The 22,919-nt window shown below is 39.3% G+C and overlaps 1 protein-coding gene across 1 annotated transcript in view; it reads left to right on the top strand.

Moving 5' to 3' along the window:
- blk (BLK proto-oncogene, Src family tyrosine kinase) overlaps nucleotides 1–22,919 on the top strand; it is a 60,110-nt gene that overhangs the window by 6,797 nt on the left and 30,394 nt on the right. The window contains exons 5-11 of the mRNA XM_038962708.1: nucleotides 60–158; nucleotides 1,301–1,404; nucleotides 1,809–1,958; nucleotides 11,193–11,345; nucleotides 11,575–11,754; nucleotides 15,133–15,209; nucleotides 17,135–17,285. Of these exons, the coding sequence (XP_038818636.1) occupies nucleotides 60–158; nucleotides 1,301–1,404; nucleotides 1,809–1,958; nucleotides 11,193–11,345; nucleotides 11,575–11,754; nucleotides 15,133–15,209; nucleotides 17,135–17,285 (914 nt within the window). The remainder of the gene's footprint in view (nucleotides 1–59; nucleotides 159–1,300; nucleotides 1,405–1,808; nucleotides 1,959–11,192; nucleotides 11,346–11,574; nucleotides 11,755–15,132; nucleotides 15,210–17,134; nucleotides 17,286–22,919) is intronic.

Below are 22,919 nucleotides of genomic sequence, written 5' to 3'. Positions count from 1 at the left end.
TAGCTCATTTTGACGTGTAACGAAGTAGACAAAACATGCTCTGTTGTTGTTCTGTGAAGGAATGGGGACTGGTGGCTTGCTAAGTCACTGGTGACGGGAGAGGAAGGGTGCATTCCATGTACGTACGTGGCCAGAGTAGACACCCTAGAAATAGAAAAGTAAGTGAATCTGCTCTGACATAAGTCAGCCATTTTCTTTTTGATAATTGAACACTTCGAGCATGGGTTATCGTACGTTTACAATACATACTTCACCATAGATCATTATAAATGAACTGAGTTGTGTTGACAGGAAATTAAAACCACTTTCCTTTCCTGCATCAGTATGCTTCCTGTATCCGTATGCTTCCTGTATCAGTATGCTTCCTGTATCCATATCCTTCCTGTATCAGTATGCTTCCTGTATCAGTATGCTTCCAGTATCAGTATGCTTCCTGTATCAGTATCCTTCCTGTATCAGTATGCTTCCTGTATCCATACCCTTCCTGTATCCGTATGCTTCCTGTATTAGTATGCTTCCAGTATCAGTATGCCTCCTGTATCAATATTCTTCCTGTATCAATATCCTTCCTGTATCCGTATGCTTCCTGTATCAGTATGCCTCCTGTATCAGTATGCTTCCTGTATCCATACCCTTCCTGTATCCGTATGCTTCCTGTATCAGTATGCTTCCTGTATCAGTATGTTTCCTGTATCAGTATGCCTCCTGTATCAGTATGCTTCCTGTATCCATATCCTTCCTGTATCAGTATGCTTCCTGTATCCATACCCTTCCTGTATCCGTATGCTTCCTGTATTAGTATGCTTCCTGTATCAGTATGCTTCCTGTATCCATATCCTTCCTGTATCCATACCCTTCCTGTATCCGTATGCTTCCTGTATTAGTATGCTTCCTGTATCAGTATCCTTCCTGTATCAGTATGCTTCCTGTATCAGTATGCTTCCTGTATCCGTATGCTTCCTGTATCAGTATGCCTCCTGTATCAATATTCTTCCTGTATCAATATCCTTCCTGTATCCGTATGCTTCCTGTATTAGTATGCTTCCTGTATCAGTATCCTTCCTGTATCAGTATGCTTCCTGTATCAATATCCTTCCTGTATCCGTATGCTTCCTGTATTGGTATGCTTCCTGTATCTGTATGCTTCCTGTATTAGTATGCTTCCTGTATCAGTATCCTTCCTGTATCAGTATGCTTCCTGTATCAGTATACTTCCTGTATCCGTATGCTTCCTGTATCCGTATGCTAAGTATGTAACACATTATTTTCCGTCACTTCCCTGTTCTTCCATGTATTGTAGATGGTTTTTCAAGGACCTGAGTCGTAGAGAGACAGAGCGTATTCTCCTGGCTCCGGGGAATAAAGCTGGGTCTTTTCTAGTTCGAGAGAGTGAGACCACCAAAGGTCAGAATCATCCTCTCTGCCTTTTAAAGTACAACGTCGCCATTTTCTGAACAACACAACATATATATATTTTTTTAAATTCAAAATAGCTCCAAAAATATATACAATATAATACTGAAAGACTTGGAATGGTCAAATCATCCATCTTGTACGTATAACCATATAATTGACATTAACAGAACTGACATATTCAGTAAACAAACTGATACAAACCGATATCAAGGACTGAAAAAAATCCTCATAAAGCTGTAAGCTAATCAAATCAAATTTTATTTGTCACATACACATGGTTAGCAGAGGTTAATGCAAGTGTAGCGAAAATGCTTGTGCTTCTAGTTCCCGACCGTGCAGTAATATCTAAACACACACTAACACTGTATGTATCATTGACATGTCGCCCAAAGGTGCTTTCTCCCTGTCCATCAGAGACGCAGGGCTGGAGCATGGGGATGTGGTGAAACACTACAAGATCCGCTCCCTGGATAACGGAGGGTTCTACATCTCTCCGTCCACCTCCTTCTCTTCCCTGCAGGAGCTGGTCAAGTACTACACACGTGAGTTAAAATGACCGTTGTCACGTTCGTCGTAGTGAGGAGGAGACCAAGGCCTGATGTGAATACATTCTTCTTTTAATGATAACGGAAGAACACTGAAACAAAAACGAACGTGAAGCTGTAAAATAACTCAGTGCTGACATGCAACTACTCATAGACAACTACCCACAAAACCTAAATGGAAAATGGCCACCTAAATAGGATCCCCAATCAGAGACAACGAGAAACAGCTGCCTCTGATTGGGAACCAATTCAGGCCACCATAAACCTACATTACCTAGACATACAAAAATCCCCATAGATAAACAAAAAATATTTTTTCTTTATTTCCCTGGAAATAAAGTGTCCTGGGGTAAAGAATACCTTGTAGAAAACCTTGTAGAAAAAGAAACATAAGGAAGTTTGAGGTTAAAGTTCATATGACCTCTTAAGGTCAAGGAGTAAAAGCCGTAGACAGGAATCCAATCATCGTGTGGCATTTCAAAGTAAACCAGTTAACTACACCGATGTTTTTTTAACCCGAGTGTAGATTTAAGCCCGCTACGTTGGCGTGGTCGTCGTGGTTCACGTGTGATTGCGCAACGTGCTATCACTGAACAATCTCTGACCTTTTCACGGCTTCAGCAAAACTTAACAACTTGACTTCCTTACACGTCAAATAGACCGAAGAGGCCAACCTACATCTATACGTTTACCCGTATGAGAGGATGAGGATCTTACTATCAGCTAGCAGGAAGTACGTCAACTCTTTAGATTTAGTGAAGTAAAGTCTTGATTAGAAGCTTAAGGAGGTTCTCTGCCTCATGTTGTGCACTGCTTCATTTCCTGTCGAGGTGAGCAGCGCTCTTTCCTCTACTGTGGTGGCCGAATAACCAAATAAGTAGACCAGCCCCCCCCCCCCCCCCTTCCAGACACATTCCTAAGTCAGATAGGTTTTCTCTCATCAAATCACATTTTATTTGTCCCCTGAGCCGAATATAACGGTTGTAGACTTTACAATGAATTGCTCGGTTACGAGCCCTTCCCAACGATGTGGAACATTTGTATTTGTAGCATAAGAGGAATAAAATACACAGGAATGGCGCTATATACAGGGAGTACCAGTACCGAGTCAATGTGGAGAGGTATGAGGTATTTAAGCTAGATACAGTGTATTCAGAAAGTATTCAGACCCCTTGACCTTTTCCACATATTGTTACGTTACAGCCTTATTCTAAAATGGATTAAATACATTTTTTTATCCTCATCAATCTGTACACAATACTCCATAATGACAAAGCAAAAACAGGTTCACTGAAATGTTAGCACATTTATTAAAATCAAAATACGGGGAATCCTAAGTGGCGCAGCGGTTTAAGGAACTGCATCGCAATGCTAGAGGCATCACTACAGACCTAGGTTCGATCCCGGGCTGTGTTGCAGCTGGCTGCGACCGGGATACCCATGAAACGGCATGCATTGGTGCGACTGTCTTCCTGGGTTAATAAGCGGGTAGTATGTCAAGAAGCAGTGTGGCTTGGCAGAGTTGTGTTTCAGAGGACGTATGGCTTTCGACCTTCACCCTCTCCTTGCAGCAATGAGACTGTAACTACCATTTGGATATCATGAAAAAGGGATCAGAAATGGAAATACCTTATATACTTAAGTATTCAGACCCTTTGCTACGAGACTTGACATTGAGCTCCGGTGCCTCCTGTTTCCATTGATCATCCTTGAGATGTTTCTACAACTTGATTGGAGTCCCCCTGTGGTAAATTCAATTGATTGAACATGATTTGGAAAGGCACACACCTGTCTATATAAGGTCCCACAGTTGACAGTGCATGTCAGAGCAAAAACCAAGCCATGAGGTCGAAGGAATTGTCCATAAAGCTCTGAAACAGGATTGTGTCGAGGCACAGATCTGGGGAAGGGGACCAATAACTGTCTGCAGCGTTGAAGGTCCACAAGAACACAGTGGCCTCAATCAACCTTAAATGGAAGAAGTTTGGCCACCAAGACTCTTCCTAGAGCTGGCCACCCGGCCAAAATGAACAATCGGGGGAGAAGGGTCTTGGTCAGGGAGGTGACCAAGAACCCTATGGTCACTCTGACAGAGTTCCAGAGATCCTATGTGGAGATGGGAGAACCTTCCAGAAGGACAACTATCTCCGCAGCACTCCACCAATCAGGCCTTTATGGTAGAGTGGCCAGACGGAAGCCACTCTTCAGTAAAAGGCACATGACGGCCCACTTGGAGTTTGTCAAAAGGCACCTAAAGGACTCTTAGACCATGAGAAACAAGATTCTCTAGTCTGATGAAACCAAGATTGAAGTCTTTGGCCTGAATGCCAAGCGTCACCTCCGTAGGAAACCAGGCACCATCCCTACGGTGAAGCATGGTGTTGTCAGCATCATGCTGTGGGGCTGTTTTTTCAGCGGCAGGGACTGGGAGACTAGTCAGGATCGAGGAAAGATGAACAGAGCAGAGTAATGAGAACTCCTTAATGAAAACCTGCTCCAGGGTGCTCAGAACCTCAGACTGTGGTTAAGGTTCACCTTCCAACAGGACAACGACCCTTAGCACACAGCCAAGACAACGCAGGAATGGCTTCAGGAACAAGTTGACTTGAAACCGATCTAACATCTCTGCAGAGACCTGAAAATAGCTGTGCAGCAACACTCCCCATCCAACCTGACAGAGCTTGAGAGGATCTGCAGAGAAGAATGGGAGAAACTCCCCAAATACAGGAGTGCCAAGTTTGTAGCGTCATACCCAAGAAGACTCGAGGCTGTAATCGCTGCCAAAGGTGCTTCAACAAAGTACTGAGTAAAGGGTCTGAATACTTACTTAAATATTATATTTCAGTTTTTGTTATTGGTAATACATTTGCAAAAATGTATAAAAATCTGCTTTTGCTTTGTCATTATGCTGTATTGTGTGTAGATTGATGAGTGCATGTAAAAAAAAATAATCAATTTTAGAATAAGGCTGTAACGTAACAAAATATGGAAAAAGTCAAGGGGTCTGAATACATTCCGAATGCACTGTATTTAAAGCGGAGTCGCCATAAAATAATATTTTATTAATCCCCCAGAGGGGAAATTTGAATGCACCAGCCAATACATACATTACCAATAAATACGGCATTAAAAACACAACACAGACACTAAAATCAGCACATCATCAATGAATATAAACATCTAAGTGTTTATGTTAAAAAGCCTCATAGCATATGGTTAAAAGGATCTGCTGAAATGTTCTGTTTGGGACCTTGTAAACATGCAGCCTTGTTTACAAATTGGAACACTGGAATGTGAGATGTAATCTACTCCTCCATTAGGATGATAGATGTAATCTACTCCTCCATTAGGATGATAGATGTAGTCTACTCCTCCATTAGGATGATAGATGTAATCTACTCCTCCATTAGGATGATAGATGTAATCTACTCCTCCATTAGGATGATAGATGTAATCTACTCCTCCATTAGGATGATAGATGTAGTCTACTCCTCCATTAGGATGATAGATAATAGATGTAGTCTACTCCTCCATTAGGATGATAGATGATAGATGTAATCTACACCTCCATTAGGATGATAGATGTAATCTACTCCTCCATTAGGATGATAGATGATAGATGTAATCTATACCTCCATTAGGATGATAGATGATAGATGTAATCTACTCCTCCATTAGGATGATAGATGTAATCTACTCCTCCATTAGGATGATAGATGTATTCTACTCCTCCATTAGGATGATAGATGTAATCTACTCCTCCATTAGGATGATAGATGATAGATGTAATCTACTCCTCCATTAGGATGATAGATGTAATCTACTCCTCCATTAGGATGATAGATGTAATCTACACCTCCATTAGGATGATAGATGTAATCTACTCCTCCATTAGGATGATAGATGATAGATGTAATCTACTCCTCCATTAGGATGATAGATGTAATCTACTCCTCCATTAGGATGATATATGTAATCTACTCCTCCATTAGGATGATAGATGATAGATGTAATCTACTCCTCCATTAGGATGATAGATGTAATCTACACCTCCATTAGGATGATAGATGTAATCTACACCTCCATTAGGATGATAGATGTAATCTACTCCTCCATTAGGATGACAGATGTAATCTACTCCTCCATTAGGATGATAGATGTAATCTACTCCTCCATTAGGATGATAGATGTAATCTACTCCTCCATTAGGATGATAGATGTAATCTACTCCTCCATTAGGATGATAGATGATAGATGTAATCTACTCCTCCTTTAGGATGATAGATGTAATCTACTCCTCCATTAGGATGATAGATGTAATCTACTCCTCCATTAGGATGATAGATGTAATCTACACCTCCATTAGGATGATAGATGTAATCTACTCCTCCATTAGGATGATAGATGTAATCTACACCTCCATTAGGATGATAGATGATAGATGTAATCTACACCTCCATTAGGATGATAGATGTAATCTACACCTCCATTAGGATGATAGATGATAGATGTAATCTACACCTCCATTAGGATGACAGATGTAATCTACACCTCCATTAGGATGATAGATGTAATCTACTCCTCCATTAGGATGATAGATGTAATCTACACCTCCATTAGGATGATAGATGTAATCTACTCCTCCATTAGGATGATAGATGATAGATGTAATCTACTCCTCCATTAGGATGATAGATGTAATCTACTCCTCCATTAGGATGATAGATGTAATCTACTCCTCCATTAGGATGATAGATGATAGATGTAATCTACACCTCCATTAGGATGACAGATGTAATCTGTACCTCCATTAGGATGATAGATGTAATCTGTACCTCCATTAGGATGATAGATGTAATCTACACCTCCATTAGGATGATAGATGTAATCTACTCCTCCATTAGGATGATAGATGTAGTCTACTCCTCCATTAGGATGATAGATGTAATCTACTCCTCCATTAGGATGATAGATGTAATCTACTCCTCCATTAGGATGATAGATGTAATCTACACCTCCATTAGGATGATAGATGTAATCTACTCCTCCATTAGGATGATAGATGTAATCTACACCTCCATTAGGATGATAGATGTAATCTACTCCTCCATTAGGATGATAGATGTAATCTACTCCTCCATTAGGATGATAGATGTAATCTACTCCTCCATTAGGATGATAGATGTAATCTACTCCTCCATTAGGATGACAGATGTAATCTACACCTCCATTAGGATGATAGATGATAGATGTAATCTACACCTCCATTAGGATGATAGATGTAATCTACTCCTCCATTAGGATGATAGATGTAATCTACACCTCCATTAGGATGATAGATGATAGATGTAATCTACTCCTCCATTAGGATGATAGATGTAATCTACACCTCCATTAGGATGATAGATGTAATCTACACCTCCATTAGGATGATAGATGTAATCTACTCCTCCATTAGGATGATAGATGTAATCTACTCCTCCATTAGGATGATAGATGTAATCTACTCCTCCATTAGGATGATAGATGTAATCTACACCTCCATTAGGATGATAGATGTAATCTACTCCTCCATTAGGATGATAGATGATAGATGTAATCTACACCTCCATTAGGATGATAGATGTAATCTACTCCTCCATTAGGATGACAGATGTAATCTACTCCTCCATTAGGATGATAGATGTAATCTACTCCTCCATTAGGATGATAGATGTAATCTACACCTCCATTAGGATGATAGATGATAGATGTAATCTACTCCTCCATTAGGATGATAGATGTAATCTACTCCTCCATTAGGATGATAGATGTAATCTACACCTCCATTAGGATGACAGATGTAATCTACTCCACCATTAGGATGATAGATGTAATCTACACCTCCATTAGGATGATAGATGATAGATGTAATCTACTCCTCCATTAGGTTGATAGATGTAATCTACTCCTCCATTAGGATGATAGATGTAATCTACACCTCCATTAGGATGATAGATGTAATCTACTCCTCCATTAGGATGATAGATGATAGATGTAATCTACTCCTCCATTAGGATGACAGATGTAATCTACTCCTCCATTAGGATGATAGATGTAATCTACTCCTCCATTAGGATGATAGATGATAGATGTAATCTACACCTCCATTAGGATGACAGATGTAATCTGCAACTCCATTAGGATGATAGATGTAATCTGTACCTCCATTAGGATGATAGATGTAATCTACACCTCCATTAGGATGATAGATGTAATCTACTCCTCCATTAGGATGATAGATGTAGTCTACTCCTCCATTAGGATGATAGATGTAATCTACTCCTCCATTAGGATGATAGATGTAATCTACTCCTCCATTAGGATGATAGATGTAATCTACACCTCCATTAGGATGATAGATGATAGATGTAATCTACTCCTCCATTAGGATGATAGATGTAATCTACACCTCCATTAGGATGATAGATGTAATCTACACCTCCATTAGGATGATAGATGTAATCTACTCCTCCATTAGGATGATAGATGTAATCTACTCCTCCATTAGGATGATAGATGTAATCTACTCCTCCATTAGGATGATAGATGTAATCTACACCTCCATTAGGATGATAGATGATAGATGTAATCTACTCCTCCATTAGGATGATAGATGTAATCTACACCTCCATTAGGATGATAGATGTAATCTACACCTCCATTAGGATGATAGATGTAATCTACTCCTCCATTAGGATGATAGATGTAATCTACTCCTCCATTAGGATGATAGATGTAATCTACACCTCCATTAGGATGATAGATGTAATCTACTCCTCCATTAGGATGATAGATGATAGATGTAATCTACACCTCCATTAGGATGATAGATGTAATCTACTCCTCCATTAGGATGACAGATGTAATCTACTCCTCCATTAGGATGATAGATGATAGATGTAATCTACTCCTCCATTAGGATGATAGATGTAATCTACTCCTCCATTAGGATGACAGATGTAATCTACTCCTCCATTAGGATGATAGATGTAATCTACAACTCCATTAGGATGATAGATGTAATCTACTCCTCCATTAGGATGATAGATGATAGATGTAATCTACTCCTCCATTAGGATGATAGATGTAATCTACTCCTCCATTAGGATGATAGATGATAGATGTAATCTACTCCTCCATTAGGATGATAGATGTAATCTACTCCTCCATTAGGATGATAGATGTAATCTACACCTCCATTAGGATGACAGATGTAATCTACTCCACCATTAGGATGATAGATGTAATCTACACCTCCATTAGGATGATAGATGATAGATGTAATCTACTCCTCCATTAGGATGATAGATGTAATCTACTCCTCCATTAGGATGATAGATGTAATCTACACCTCCATTAGGATGATAGATGTAATCTACTCCTCCATTAGGATGATAGATGTAATCTACTCCTCCATTAGGATGATAGATGACAGATGTAATCTACTCCTCCATTAGGATGATAGATGTAATCTACTCCTCCATTAGGATGATAGATGACAGATGTAATCTACTCCTCCATTAGGATGATAGATGTAATCTACACCTCCATTAGGATGATAGATGTAATCTACTCCTCCATTAGGATGATAGATGTAATCTACTCCTCCATTAGGATGATAGATGTAATCTACTCCTCCATTAGGATGACAGATGTAATCTACTCCTCCATTAGGATGATAGATGTAATCTACACCTCCATTAGGATGATAGATGATAGATGTAATCTACTCCTCCATTAGGATGATAGATGATAGATGTAATCTACTCCTCCATTAGGATGATAGATGTAGTCTACTCCTCCATTAGGATGATAGATGATAGATGTAATCTACTCCTCCATTAGGATGACATATGTAATCTACTCCTCCATTAGGATGATAGATGTAATCTACTCCTCCATTAGGATGATATATGTAATCTACTCCTCCATTAGGATGACAGATGTAATCTACACCTCCATTAGGATGATAGATGTAATCTACACCTCCATTAGGATGATAGGTGTAATCTACTCCTCCATTAGGATGATAGGTGTAATCTACTCCTCCATTAGGATAATAGATGTAATCTACACCTCCATTAGGATGATAGATGACAGATGTAATCTACTCCTCCATTAGGATGATAGATGTAATCTACTCCTCCATTAGGATGATAGATGTAATCTACACCTCCATTAGGATGATAGATGATAGATGTAATCTACTCCTCCATTAGGATGATAGATGTAATCTACTCCTCCATTAGGATGATAGATGTAATCTACACCTCCATTAGGATGATAGATGTAATCTACTCCTCCATTAGGATGATAGATGTAATCTACTCCTCCATTAAGATGACAGATGTAATCTACTCCTCCATTAGGATGATAGATGTAATCTACTCCTCCATTAGGATGATAGATGTAATCTACACCTCCATTAGGATGATATAAATCCTAATTCTTTTGTTGAATGATTTTTACATTTGTGCGAAATTATTTCGACATAATCTACACTTTCTCATATTGAACTTCTAACATGAGTGGGGCGGGTGTGGCTTCAAGACATTGATCTCGAGAGCAGCTGTTCACTTATTGTGTCTGCTCCAACACAGTTCCACCTCCGACAAACATCCGCTATGCGGGTGTCTGCCATCGCCGGTTAACACTTGATCCGATTGAATCCAGTCCTAAATGTCATGTAAAGTGAAGAGGTTTTTTGTTTGTTATTTCGAATCTTCACACCTCTGGAAAGGTTACTAAACTAGCGAGCATGGTTCACCAAATCACCTTTGTTATACGTCTTCAGATGCCTTTTGGCTGGGTGCTCTACCGCAATCAATAACAATAAAAATTATAAATAGGGAATGTGTTTCTCTCTGGCGTCTGTTGCCGAGCAACATGGATGGCTGACAGGCTGTAATTCTCTTTGAGGTCTATTGCCGAGCAACAGGGATGGCTGACAGGCTGTAATTCTCTCTGAGGTCTGTTGCTGAGCAACGGTGATGGCTGACAGGCTGTAATTCTCTTTGGGGTCTGATGCTGTGTCACAGGGATGGCTGACAGGCTCTAATTCTCTCTGAGGTCGGTTGCTGAGCAACGGGGATGGCTGACAGGCTGTAATTCTCTCTGGGGATCTGTTGCTGTGTCACAGGGATGGCTGACAGGCTGTAATTCTCTCTGGGGTCTGTTGTTATGTCATAGGTACGTGTGATGGGTTGTGTCAGCGTCTGAACGCCCCCTGCAAGCCGAAGGCCCCCATTCAGCCGTGGGCCCAGGACGAGTGGGAGATCCCCAGAGACTCGCTGAAAATGGTCAGGAAGTTGGGAGCAGGACAGTTTGGAGAAGTCTGGATGAGTACGAGATATGCTGAAGCAATATGTGTGTGTGTGTGTGTGTATGTGTGTGTGTGTGTGTGTGTGTGTGTGTGTGTGTGTGTGTGTGTGTGTGTGTGTGTGTGTGTGTGTGTGTGTGTTTATGTTTATCTTTGCATTAATATTCTTCCCACTTTTCTCCAAACTGTCATCAGTCCGTTACATAACTCTTATGACTTATGGGTTCTTCTCGAATCGTCCCCTATGGCCAGGTTACTATAAGGGCAATCAGAAGGTGGCGGTGAAGACCCTGAAGGAAGGGACCATGGAGCCTGAGGCCTTCCTCCAGGAGGCTAACCTGATGAAGCAGCTGCAACACGACAGACTGGTACGCCTCCACGCCGTCGTCACCATGGAACCCATCTACATCGTCACAGAGTTCATGATCAATGGTGAGAGAGAGAGAGATAGTCTGTGTGTGTGAGCATGGTGAGAGAGAGAGAGAGAGAGAGAGAGCGAGAGAGAGAGAGAGAGAGAGAGAGAGAGAGAGAGAGAGAGAGAGAGAGAGAGAGAGAGAGAGAGAGAGAGATAGGCTATGTTATCATGGTGAGAGAGAGATAGTCTGTGTGTGTGAGCATGGTGAGAGAGAGAGAGAGGCTACACTCACGTATCTGAAATTACAGTGGGGCAAAAAAGTATTTAGTCAGCCACCAATTGTGCAAGTTCTCCCACTTAAAAAGATGAGAGAGGCCTGTAATTTTCATCATAGGTACACTTCAACTATGACAGACAAAATGAGAAAAAAAAATCCAGAAAATCACATTGTAGGATTTTTAATGAATTTATTTGCAAATTATGGTGGAAAATAAGTATTTGGTCACCTACAAACAAGCAAGATTTCTGGCTCTCACAGACCTGTAACTTCTTCTTTAAGAGGATCCTCTGTCCTCCACTCGTTACCTGTATTAATGGCACCTGTTTGAACTTGTTATCAGTATAAAAGACACCTGTCCACAACCTCAAACAGTCACACTCCAAACTCCACTATGGCCAAGACCAAAGAGCTGTCAAAGGACACCAGAAACAAAATTGTAGACCTGCACCAGGCTGGGAAGACTGAATCTGCAATAGGTAAGCAGCTTGGTTTGAAGAAATCAACTGTGGGAGCAATTATTAGGAAATGGAAGACATTCAAAACCACTGATAATCTCCCACGATCAGGGGCTCCATGCAAGATCTCACCCCGTGGGGTCAAAATGATCACAAGAACGGTGAGCAACAATCCTAGAACCACACGGGGGGACCTAGTGAATGACCTGCAGAGAGCTGGGACCAAAGTAACAAAGCCTACCATCAGTAACACACTATGCCGCCAGGGACTCAAATCCTGCAGTGCCAGACGTGTCCCCCTGCTTAAGCCAGTACATGTCCAGGCCCGTCTGAAGTTTGCTAGAGAGCATTTGGATGATCCAGAAGAAGATTGGGAGAATGTCATATGGTCAGATGAAACCAAAATATAACTTTTTGGTAAAAACTCAACTCGTCGTGTTTGGAGGACAAAGAATGCTGAGTTGCATCCAAACAACACCATACCTACTGTGAAGCATGGGGGTGGAAACATCATGCTTTGGGGCTGTTTTTCTACAAAGGGACCAGGACGACTGATCCGTGTAAAGGAAAGAATGAATGGGGCCATGTATCGTGAGATTTTGAGTGAAAACCTCCTTCCATCAGCAAGGGCATTGAAGATGAAACGTGGCTGGGTCTTTCAGCATGACAATGATCCCAAACACACCGCCCGGGCAACGAAGGAGTGGCTTCGTAAGAAGCATTTCAAGGTCCTGGAGTGGCCTAGCCAGTCTCCAGATCTCAACCCCATAGAAAATCTTTGGAGGGAGTTGAAAGCCCGTGTTGCCCAGTAACAGCCCCAAAACATCACTGCTCTAGAGGAGATCTGCATGGAGGAATGGGCCAAAATACCAGCAACAGTGTGTGAAAACCTTGTAAAGACTTACAGAAAACGTTTGACCTCTGTCATTGCCAACAAAAGGTATATAACAAAGTATTGAGATAAACTTTTGTTATTGACCAAATACTTATTTTCCACCATCATTTGCAAATTAATTCATTAAAAATCCTACAATGTGATTTTCTGGATTTTTTTTTTCTCATTTTGTCTGTCATAGTTGAAGTGTACCGACGATGAAAATTACAGGCCTCTCTCATCTTTTTAAGTGGGAGAACTTGCACAATTGGTGGCTGACTAAATACTTGTTTGCCCCACTGTACATGATTAATTGATCAGTTACATGCTGTATAACTCTGACCATAGAGCTAAATGTGTGCAATTGTTTCGCATGGAATAATCAGAAATTTGTAGTTCTGACTATGCTCTTCAAGAGGTGATGATATTACAACTAAATAAAGGTAACATTTATTTGCAATCCCCTTGAAAACAGTTGTCAAGGTTTTTAGTGGAGCTGGATGTCTCCTTGCACCCCAGAAGACAAACGGAACGCAGCTTATTGTGACGTTTTATTGATAATGACCTATTGCAATTTATTCCTGACCAAGATGGCTGCCATTATCAGCTCATTCTAGAGCTATGCAGGTCCGTGACATCAGCCACTCTAGTAAATTATAAGATTTCAATGGGAAGGACACTGCTATGTGCTTTAGTCATTGCAGGAAATATTATTAAGAAAATGGATTACACTTTCTTTTATGGTCTTTCAACTGGTATTTACCTGTTATTTACCTGTTATTTACCTGGTCTTTACCTGTTATTTACCTGGTATTTACCTGTTATTTACCTGTTATTTACCTGGTATTTACCTGGTATTTACCTGTTATTTAGCTGCTATTTACCTGGTATTTACCTGTTATTTACCTGGTATTTACCTGTTATTTACCTGGTATTTACCTGTTATTTAGCTGCTATTTACCTGGTCTTTCAACTGGTATTTACCTGTTATTTACCTGCTATTTACCTGTTATTTACCTGTTATTTACCTGTTATTTACTTGTTATTTACCTGCTATTTACCTGGTCTTTCAACTGGTATTTACCTGTTATTTACCTGTTATTTACCTGGTATTTACCTGTTATTTACCTGCTATTTACCTGGCCTTTCAACTGGTATTTACCTGTTATTTACCTGTTATTTACCTGGTATTTACCTGTTATTTAGCTGTTATTTAGCTGTTATTTACCTGGTATTTACCTGTTAATTACCTGTTATTTACCTGGTATTTACCTGTTATTTACCTGGTATTTACCTGTTATTTACCTGCTATTTACCTGTTATTTACCTGTTATTTACCTGCTATTTACCTGGTCTTTCAACTGGTATTTACCTGTTAATTACCTGTTATTTACCTGGTATTTACCTGGTATTTACCTGTTATTTACCTGTTATTTAGCTGTTATTTACCTGGTATTTGCCTGGTATTTACCTGGTATTTACCTGGTCTTTCAACTGGTATTTACCTGTTATTTACCTGTTATTTACCTGTTATTTACATGTTATTTACCTGTTATTTACCTGTTATTTACCTGGTATTTACCTGTTATTTACCTGTTATTTACCTGCTATTTACCTGGTATTTACCTGGTATTTACCTGTTATTTACCTGTTATTTAGCTGTTATTTACTTGGTATTTACCTGTTATTTGCCTGGTATTTACCTGGTATTTCTCTAGAAATGTACAGTTTGTGGTAACAATGGGTTAGGGTTTCTGCATGCTGGTAAGTACCTAGATGTTTCTGTACCGTGAAGTAACGTGCTGCAGTTCTAACGGCTTCGCGCGTCTTCTTTCCTTATCTACAGGAAGTCTGTTGGACTTCCTAAAAACAGACGAGGGCAAGAAGTTGAAGCTCACCAAACTGATAGACATGTCAGCCCAGGTGGGACATCATACAAGTCATTCCTCTAAACAACTTAATTGTCGGAGTCAAATGTACAAAAAAATGTAAAAACTACCCAACAGGAAGTAGAAACATGATCCGGTAGATTGTGTATGACTCTGTATTACGTTTGGCATTTTTATTTTATTTATTTATTTTTATTTTACCTTTATTTAACTAGACAAGTCAGTTAAGAACAAATTCTTATTTACAATGGCGGCCTGCCAAAAGGCAAAAGGCCTCCTGCGGGGACGGGGGCTGGGATTAAAAATAAAAAATATTTTAAATATTTGACCAGTATCCTATGCCAAATGTTATACCCCTATATTTGATCTTTAAATCAAATAAAATTGTATTAGTCACACGCGCCGAATACAACAGGTGTAGACCTTACAGTGAAATGCTTACTTAAGAGCCCTGAACCAACAATGCAGTTTAAAAATAATACAGATAAGAATAAGAAATAAAAGTAACAAGTAATTAAAGACCGTCAGTAAAATAACAATAGCTATATACAGGGGGGTACCGGTACAGAGTCAATGTGTGGGGGGACATTGTTCCAAAACCATGTCTTGATTTAAAAAAAGATGAAAAATGAGTTTGCGAAACGCTAGACTCTCTCTGAATATCTTCCTATCAACACTACGGTATGCACTAGTCAATGTGTGTCCTAAAATGGCATCCTATTTCGATATAGTGTACACTGCTTTTGACCAAAACCCTATGTGTAGTGGACTAGGTAGGATAATAGGGTGCCATTTGATGAGGCAGCTACTGAATCAAACACCAGTTGAGGAAACAAAACAAACATTTCAGAGAAGTCAACTATTTATAGTCTTGTCATACATCCGTTTTAAAAAGCAGTTTTTTTTTTTTTCTGCACAAACACGTGGAAAGTGTCAGTTCTAGCTAGCTAGTGTGTAAAATGAGGTGGTTTATGTGGTTTCTGTGGCAGGCTAAGAAGGGCTGATTGTGTACTGCTGGGTTTTCCAGCCCCGCCCTGTTCTATCATTAACATCCGGACAGGAAGTCAAGTGAGGTCGTTTTTTTTTTTTTTTTTTTTACATTTTCCAGCCACCATGGCATGCGCCCCTCTGAGACCACACGTGTCACTTCCTTTGAGAGGACATATCCTGTCTAACCCACTTTACTGTGTCAGGCAGATGCGTTCCCAATGGCATCCTTTTTACAATGTGGTGCACTACTTTTGACCCTGGCCCCTGGTCAAAATGTATGAACTATATAAGGTAGAAGGTATCCTTTGAGATGCACCGAGGTCTGACTAGAATAGAGTGAAGAAGCGTTGTTGACTGCATAGGAACAAAATATGTAAGAGTATTGAAATGGTCTGACATCCGGTGATGCATGTGTGTACAGTAACAGGCCTACATGAGGCTTCGTGTTTTTATCAATCGTTTGGGTCCAGAATGATTCTATCTGATCTAAAATAGAACTCAGAAAACTCTTTAATAAAAATGACTGTCTAGAAATGTCTAAATGATCTGTCTCTCGTCTCTCTCTCTCTCTCTCTCTCTCTCTCTCTCTCTCTCTCTCTCTCTCTCTCTCTGTCTCTCTCTCTCTCGTCTCTCGTCTCTCTCTCTCTCGTCTCTCTCTCTCTCTCTCTCTGTCTCTCTCTCTCTCTCTCTCTCTGTCTCTCTCTCTCTCTCTCTCTCGTCTCTCTCTCGTCTCTCTTTCTCATCGCTCTCTCGTCTCTCTCTCTCTCTCTCTCTCATCTCTCTCTCTCTCGTCTCTCTCTCTCGTCTCTCTCTCTCTCGTCTCTCTCTCTCTCGCTCGTCTCTCTCTCTCCTCTCTCTCTGGTCTCTCTCTCTGGTCTCTCTGGTCTCTCTCTCTCTCTCTCGTCTCTCTCTCTCGTCTCTCTCTCTCTCTCTCTCATCTCTCTCTCGTCCCTCTCTCTCGTGTACTAGATAGCTGAAGGCATGGCCTACATTGAGAAGAAGAACTATATCCACAGAGACCTGCGAGCCGCCAACATTCTGGTCAATGAGACGCTCCATTGCAAGATAGCAGACTTTGGCCTGGCCAGGATCATAGAAACAGAGTACACAGCAAAAGAAGGTATGACAACTCCCCCCCCCCCCCCCCCTTTATTTAACTTGCCAAATCAGTTAAGAACAAATTCTTATTTTCAATGACGGCCTAGGAACAGTGGGTTAACTGCCTTGTTCAGGGGCAGAACGACAGATTTTTACCTTGTCAGCTCGGGGGATTCAATCTTGCATCCTTTCCATTACTAGTCCAACACTCTTACCACTAGGCTACCTAACGCCCCAAGGTATGGCTATTAGGCAGTGTTGACACAGGAAACAGAGAACACAGCAAAAGAAGGTATGACCATTAGGCAGCGTTTACACAGGCAGCCGAATTCTGATCCTTTGGCCAATTATATGCAAAGGATCTGATCTGATTGGTCAAAAGACCAATTACTGGCAAAAAAATCTGATTTTCAAATGACATGACATCCTTGCCATACTTTTGGTTGTGGCTGGCAACGCGACACACTTGGTCCGCTGCTCAAATGAACCGTAAATATCACAGTAGCCACTAGCCAGTAAGCACAAACTATTCAACAACGAAAATACAACAATTCACGAGTATGGATGTGTAGACAAACAAAGGGTTTGTTTTGTTGTCTGTAGGCTACACGTTACATTTTAGCTTCAAGACAAAAGCACAGAGTTGCTAACAGCCATGTCTTCATCAAGTGTCACTAGCCTTACAAAGTGATTAACCCTGTCATACGAACATAACAGTACAGTAAGTCTACCTTACGACATTACGACAAACCCAGGCTTAATTATTATCAAAAGCATACAAATCACTACATGTAGTAAAAGCTAATTGCTATTGGGGGAAAAAAAGTGTCTATTAAGTGAATTCATCGCAATGGGCTGTTTAACGTCATGTTTCTATAGGCTAAGCTATTTACTCATAACCTAATCAAAAATAGACCGCATTTATTTGTGTTCTGAGAAAATGTGAGCACGATCCAATGTGGTTGATATTTTCACACTTCAGGTGGCTAGACTACCTAGGCCTTTTTAATCCAAAATGATTCACTGCAATCAATCAATCAATCAATCAATTAATCAATCAATCAATTAATCAACACAATAGTGATGTTGTGCCAGCCTATTCCAGGTGTTTTTCCATTAGTATTTTATTTAAAAATCAAATCAAATTTTCAAAATCAAATCAAATCAAATGTATTTATAAAGCCCTTCTTACATCAGCTGATATCTCAAAGTGCTGTACAGAAACCCAGCCTAAAACCCCAAACAGCAAGCAATGCAGGCGTAGAAGCACGGTGGCTACCTAGAAAGGCCAAAACTTAGGAAGAAACTTTAGAGAGGAACCAGGCTATGAGGGGTGGCCAGTCCTTTTCTGGCTGTGCCGGGTGGAGATTATAACAGAACATGGCCAAGATGTTCAAATGTTCATAAATGACCAGCATGGTCAGATAATAATACCCTTACCTTATGACCTGATTTGACCTGATTTGACCTGATTTGAAAAAAAATCTGGTACCATCATCAGCTCATATAAAATAGCTTCTTTTTTTTACAGCTGATTTTTTTTTTGACTGTCATACCAGCAAGCGCTCACAGTCATGATTGGAGAATTAGAGGCTCATCCACGTTCTCCAAACGTCACATTTTGAAGTGTTTTTGTTGCTCCTGCGGCTGTATCGTTCCATTTCTCCAAACGTCAAGTTTCTAAGTTAAGTGTTATGTTTAGGCACTCATTTCGAATGGGTAAGGTAAGGGTTAAAGGGTAGGTATATTAATTTAAGTTAAGGTAAGGGTTAAACGGTAGGTATATTCATTTAAGGTAAGGGTTAAAGGGTAGGTATATTAATTTAAGTTAAGGTAAGGGTTAAACGGTAGGTATATTAATTTAAGGTAAGGGTTAAAGGGTAGGTATATTAATTTAAGTTAAGGTAAGGGTTAAAGGGTAGGTATATTAATTTAAGTTAAGGTAAGGTTAAACGGTAGGTATATTAATTTAAGGTAAGGGTTAAAGGGTAGGTATATTAATTTAAGTTAAGGTAAGGGTTAAGTGGTAGGTATATTCATTTAAGTTAAGGTAAGGGTTAAAGGGTAGGTATATTAATTTAAGGTAAGGGTTAAAGGGTAGGTATATTAATTTAAATTAAGGTAAGGGTTAAAGGGTAGGTTTATTAATTTAAGTTAAGGTAAGGGTTAAAGGGTAGGTATATTAATTTAATTTAAGGTAAGGGTTAAAGGGTAGGTATATATTTAATTAAGGTAAGGGTTAAATGGTAGGATATTAATTTAAGGTAGGGTTAAAGGGTAGGTATATTCATTTAAGTTAAGGTAAGGGTTAAAGGGTAGGTATATTAATTTAAGTTAAGGTAAGGGTTAAAGGGTAGGTATATTAATTTGAGTTAAGGTATGGGTTAAACGGTAGGTATATTAATTTAAGTTAAGGTAAGGGTTAAAGGGTAGGTATATTCATTTAAGTTAAGGTAAGGGTTAAAGGGTAGGTATATTCATTTAAGTTAAGGTAAGGGTTAAAGGGTAGGTATATTCATTTAAGTTAAGGTAAGGGTTAAAGGGTAGGTATATTCATTTAATGTAAGGGTTAAAGGGTAGGTATATTAATTTAAGTTAAGGTAAGGGTTAAAGGCTAGGTATATTAATTTAATTTAAGGTAAGGGTTAAAGGGTAGGTATATTAATTTAATTTAAGGTAAGGGTTAAAGGGTAGGTATATTAATTTAATTTAAGGTAAGGGTTAAAGGGTAGGTATATTAATTTAAGATAAGGGTTAAAGGGTAGGTATATTAATTTAATAATGTATTAATGTTAAAGGGTAGGTATATTAATTTAAGTTAAGGTAAGGGTTAAAGGGCAGGTATATCAATTTAAGTTAAGGTAAGGGTTAAAGGGTAGGTATATTAATTTAAGGTAAGGGTTAAAGGGTAGGTATATTAATTTAAGTTAAGGTAAGGGTTAAACGGTAGGTATATTAATTTAAGGTAAGGGTTAAAGGGTAGGTATATTCATTTAAGTTAAGGTAAGGGTTAAAGGGTAGGTATATTAATTTAAGTTAAGGTAAGGGTTAAATGGTAGGTATATTAATTTAAGGTAAGGGTTAAAGGGTAGGTATATTCATTTAAGTTAAGGTAAGGGTTAAAGGGTAGGTATATTAATTTAAGTTAAGGTAAGGGTTAAAGGGTAGGTATATTAATTTGAGTTAAGGTATGGGTTAAACGGTAGGTATATTAATTTAAGTTAAGGTAAGGGTTAAAGGGTAGGTATATTCATTTAAGTTAAGGTAAGGGTTAAAGGGTAGGTATATTCATTTAAGTTAAGGTAAGGGTTAAAGGGTAGGTATATTCATTTAAGTTAAGGTAAGGGTTAAAGGGTAGGTATATTAATTTAATGTAAGGGTTAAAGGGTAGGTATATTAATTATAATGTATTAATGTTAAAGGGTAGGTATATTAATTTAAGTTAAGGTAAGGGTTAAAGGGCAGGTATATCAATTTAAGTTAAGGTAAGGGTTAAAGGGTAGGTATATTAATTTAAGGTAAGGGTTAAAGGGTAGGTATATTAATTTAAGGTAAGGGTTAAAGGGTAGGTATATTCATTTTAGTTAAGATATGGGTTAAACGGTAGGTATATTAATTTAAGGTAAGGGTTAAAGGGTAGGTATATTAATTTAATAATGTATTAATGTTAAAGGCTAGGTATATTAATTTAAGTTAAGGTAAGGGTTAAACGGTAGGTATATTCATTTTAGTTAAGGTATGGGTTAAACGGTAGGTATATTAATTTAAGTTAAGGTAGGGTTAAAGGGTAGATATATTAATTTAAGTTAAGGTAAGGGTTAAAGGGTAGGTATATTAATTTAAGGTAAGGGTTAAAGGGTAGGTATATTAATTTAATAATGTATTAATGTTAAAGGCTAGGTATATTAATTTAAGTTAAGGTAAGGGTCAAAGTGTAGGTATATTAATTTAAGTTAAGACTCTGGGCCCCAAGAAAACTGCACTGCTCGACTGAGAGACCTTACAGATATTATGTGTGGGGTAGAGAGATGTGATAGGCATTTAAAAATAATGTTAAACACTATTATTGCACACAGAGTGAGTTCATGCAACTTATTATGTGACTTTTGAAGCACATTTTTACTCCCGAACTTATTTTGCCATAACAAAGGGGTTGAATACTTATTGACTCAAGACATTTTAGCTGCAAATTTTTTATAGATTTTTTACCATTTCTAAAAACATAATTGGTGGACAGTAACATGTCTAGTGGGGGACAGTAACATGTATAGTGGTGGACAGTAACATGTCTAGTGGTGGACAGTAACATGTATAGTCTAGTGGTGGACAGTAACATGTATAGTCTAGTGGTGGACAGTAACATGTATAGTCTAGTGGTGGACAGTAACATGTCTAGTGGTGGACAGTAACATGTCTAGTCTAGTGGTGGACAGTAACATGTATAGTGGTGGACAGTAACATGTCAAGTGGTGGACAGTAACATGTATAGTGGTGGACAGTAACATGTCTAGTGGTGGACAGTAACATGTCTAGTGGTGGACAGTAACATGTATAGTGGTGGACAGTAACATGTATAGTGGTGGACAGTAACATGTATAGTCTAGTGGTGGGCAGTAACATGTCTAGTGGTGGACAGTAACATGTCTAGTGGTGGACAGTAACATGTCTAGTGGTGGACAGTAACATGTATAGTGGTGGGCAGTAACATGTATAGTGGTGGACAGTAACATGTCTAGTGGTGGACAGTAACATGTATAGTCTAGTGGTGGACAGGAACATGTCTAGTGGGGGACAGTAACATGTCTAGTGGTGGACAGTAACATGTATAGTGGTGGACAGTAACATGTATAGTGGTGGACAGTAACATGTCTAGTCTAGTGGTGGACAGTAACATGTATAGTCTAGTGGTGGACAGGAACATGTATAGTGGTGGACAGTAACATGTCTAGTCTAGTGGTGGACAGGAACATGTATAGTGGTGGACAGTAACATGTCTAGTCTAGTGGTGGACAGGAACATGTATAGTCTAGTGGTGGACAGTAACATGTATAGTGTGACAGTACATGTCTAGTCTACGGTGGACAGAACATGTCTAGTCTAGTGGTGGACAGTAACATGTATAGTCTAGTGTGGACAGTAACATGTCTAGTGGTGGACAGTAACATGTCTAGTGGTGGACAGTAACATGTCTAGTGTGGACAGTAACATGTATAGTGGTGGACAGTAACATGTACTAGTGGTGGACAGTAACATGTCTAGTGGTGGACAGTAACATGTATAGTGGTGGACAGTAACAGTCTAGTCTAGTGTGTGGACAGTAAATGCTAGTCTAGTGGTGGACAGTAACATGTCTAGTGGTGGACAGTAACATGTATAGTGGTGGACAGTAACATGTTCTAGTTAGTGGTGGACAGTAACATGTCTAGTGGTGGACAGTACATGTATAGTGGTGGACAGTACAGTTATAGTGGTGGACAGTAACATGTCTAGTGGTGGACAGTAACATGTATATGGTGGACAGTAACAGTCTAGTGGTGGGACAGTAACATGTCTAGTGGTGGACAGTAACATGTATAGTGGTGGACAGTAACATGTCTAGTGGTGGACAGAACATGTATAGTGGTGGACAGTAATGTATAGTCTAGTGGTGGACAGT

The sequence above is a fragment of the Salvelinus namaycush genome, chromosome 24 (genome assembly GCF_016432855.1).
Source record: "Salvelinus namaycush isolate Seneca chromosome 24, SaNama_1.0, whole genome shotgun sequence".
In the NCBI taxonomy this organism is placed as follows: Eukaryota; Metazoa; Chordata; class Actinopteri; order Salmoniformes; family Salmonidae; genus Salvelinus; species Salvelinus namaycush.
This window is presented reverse-complemented; position numbering and strand designations above follow the sequence as displayed.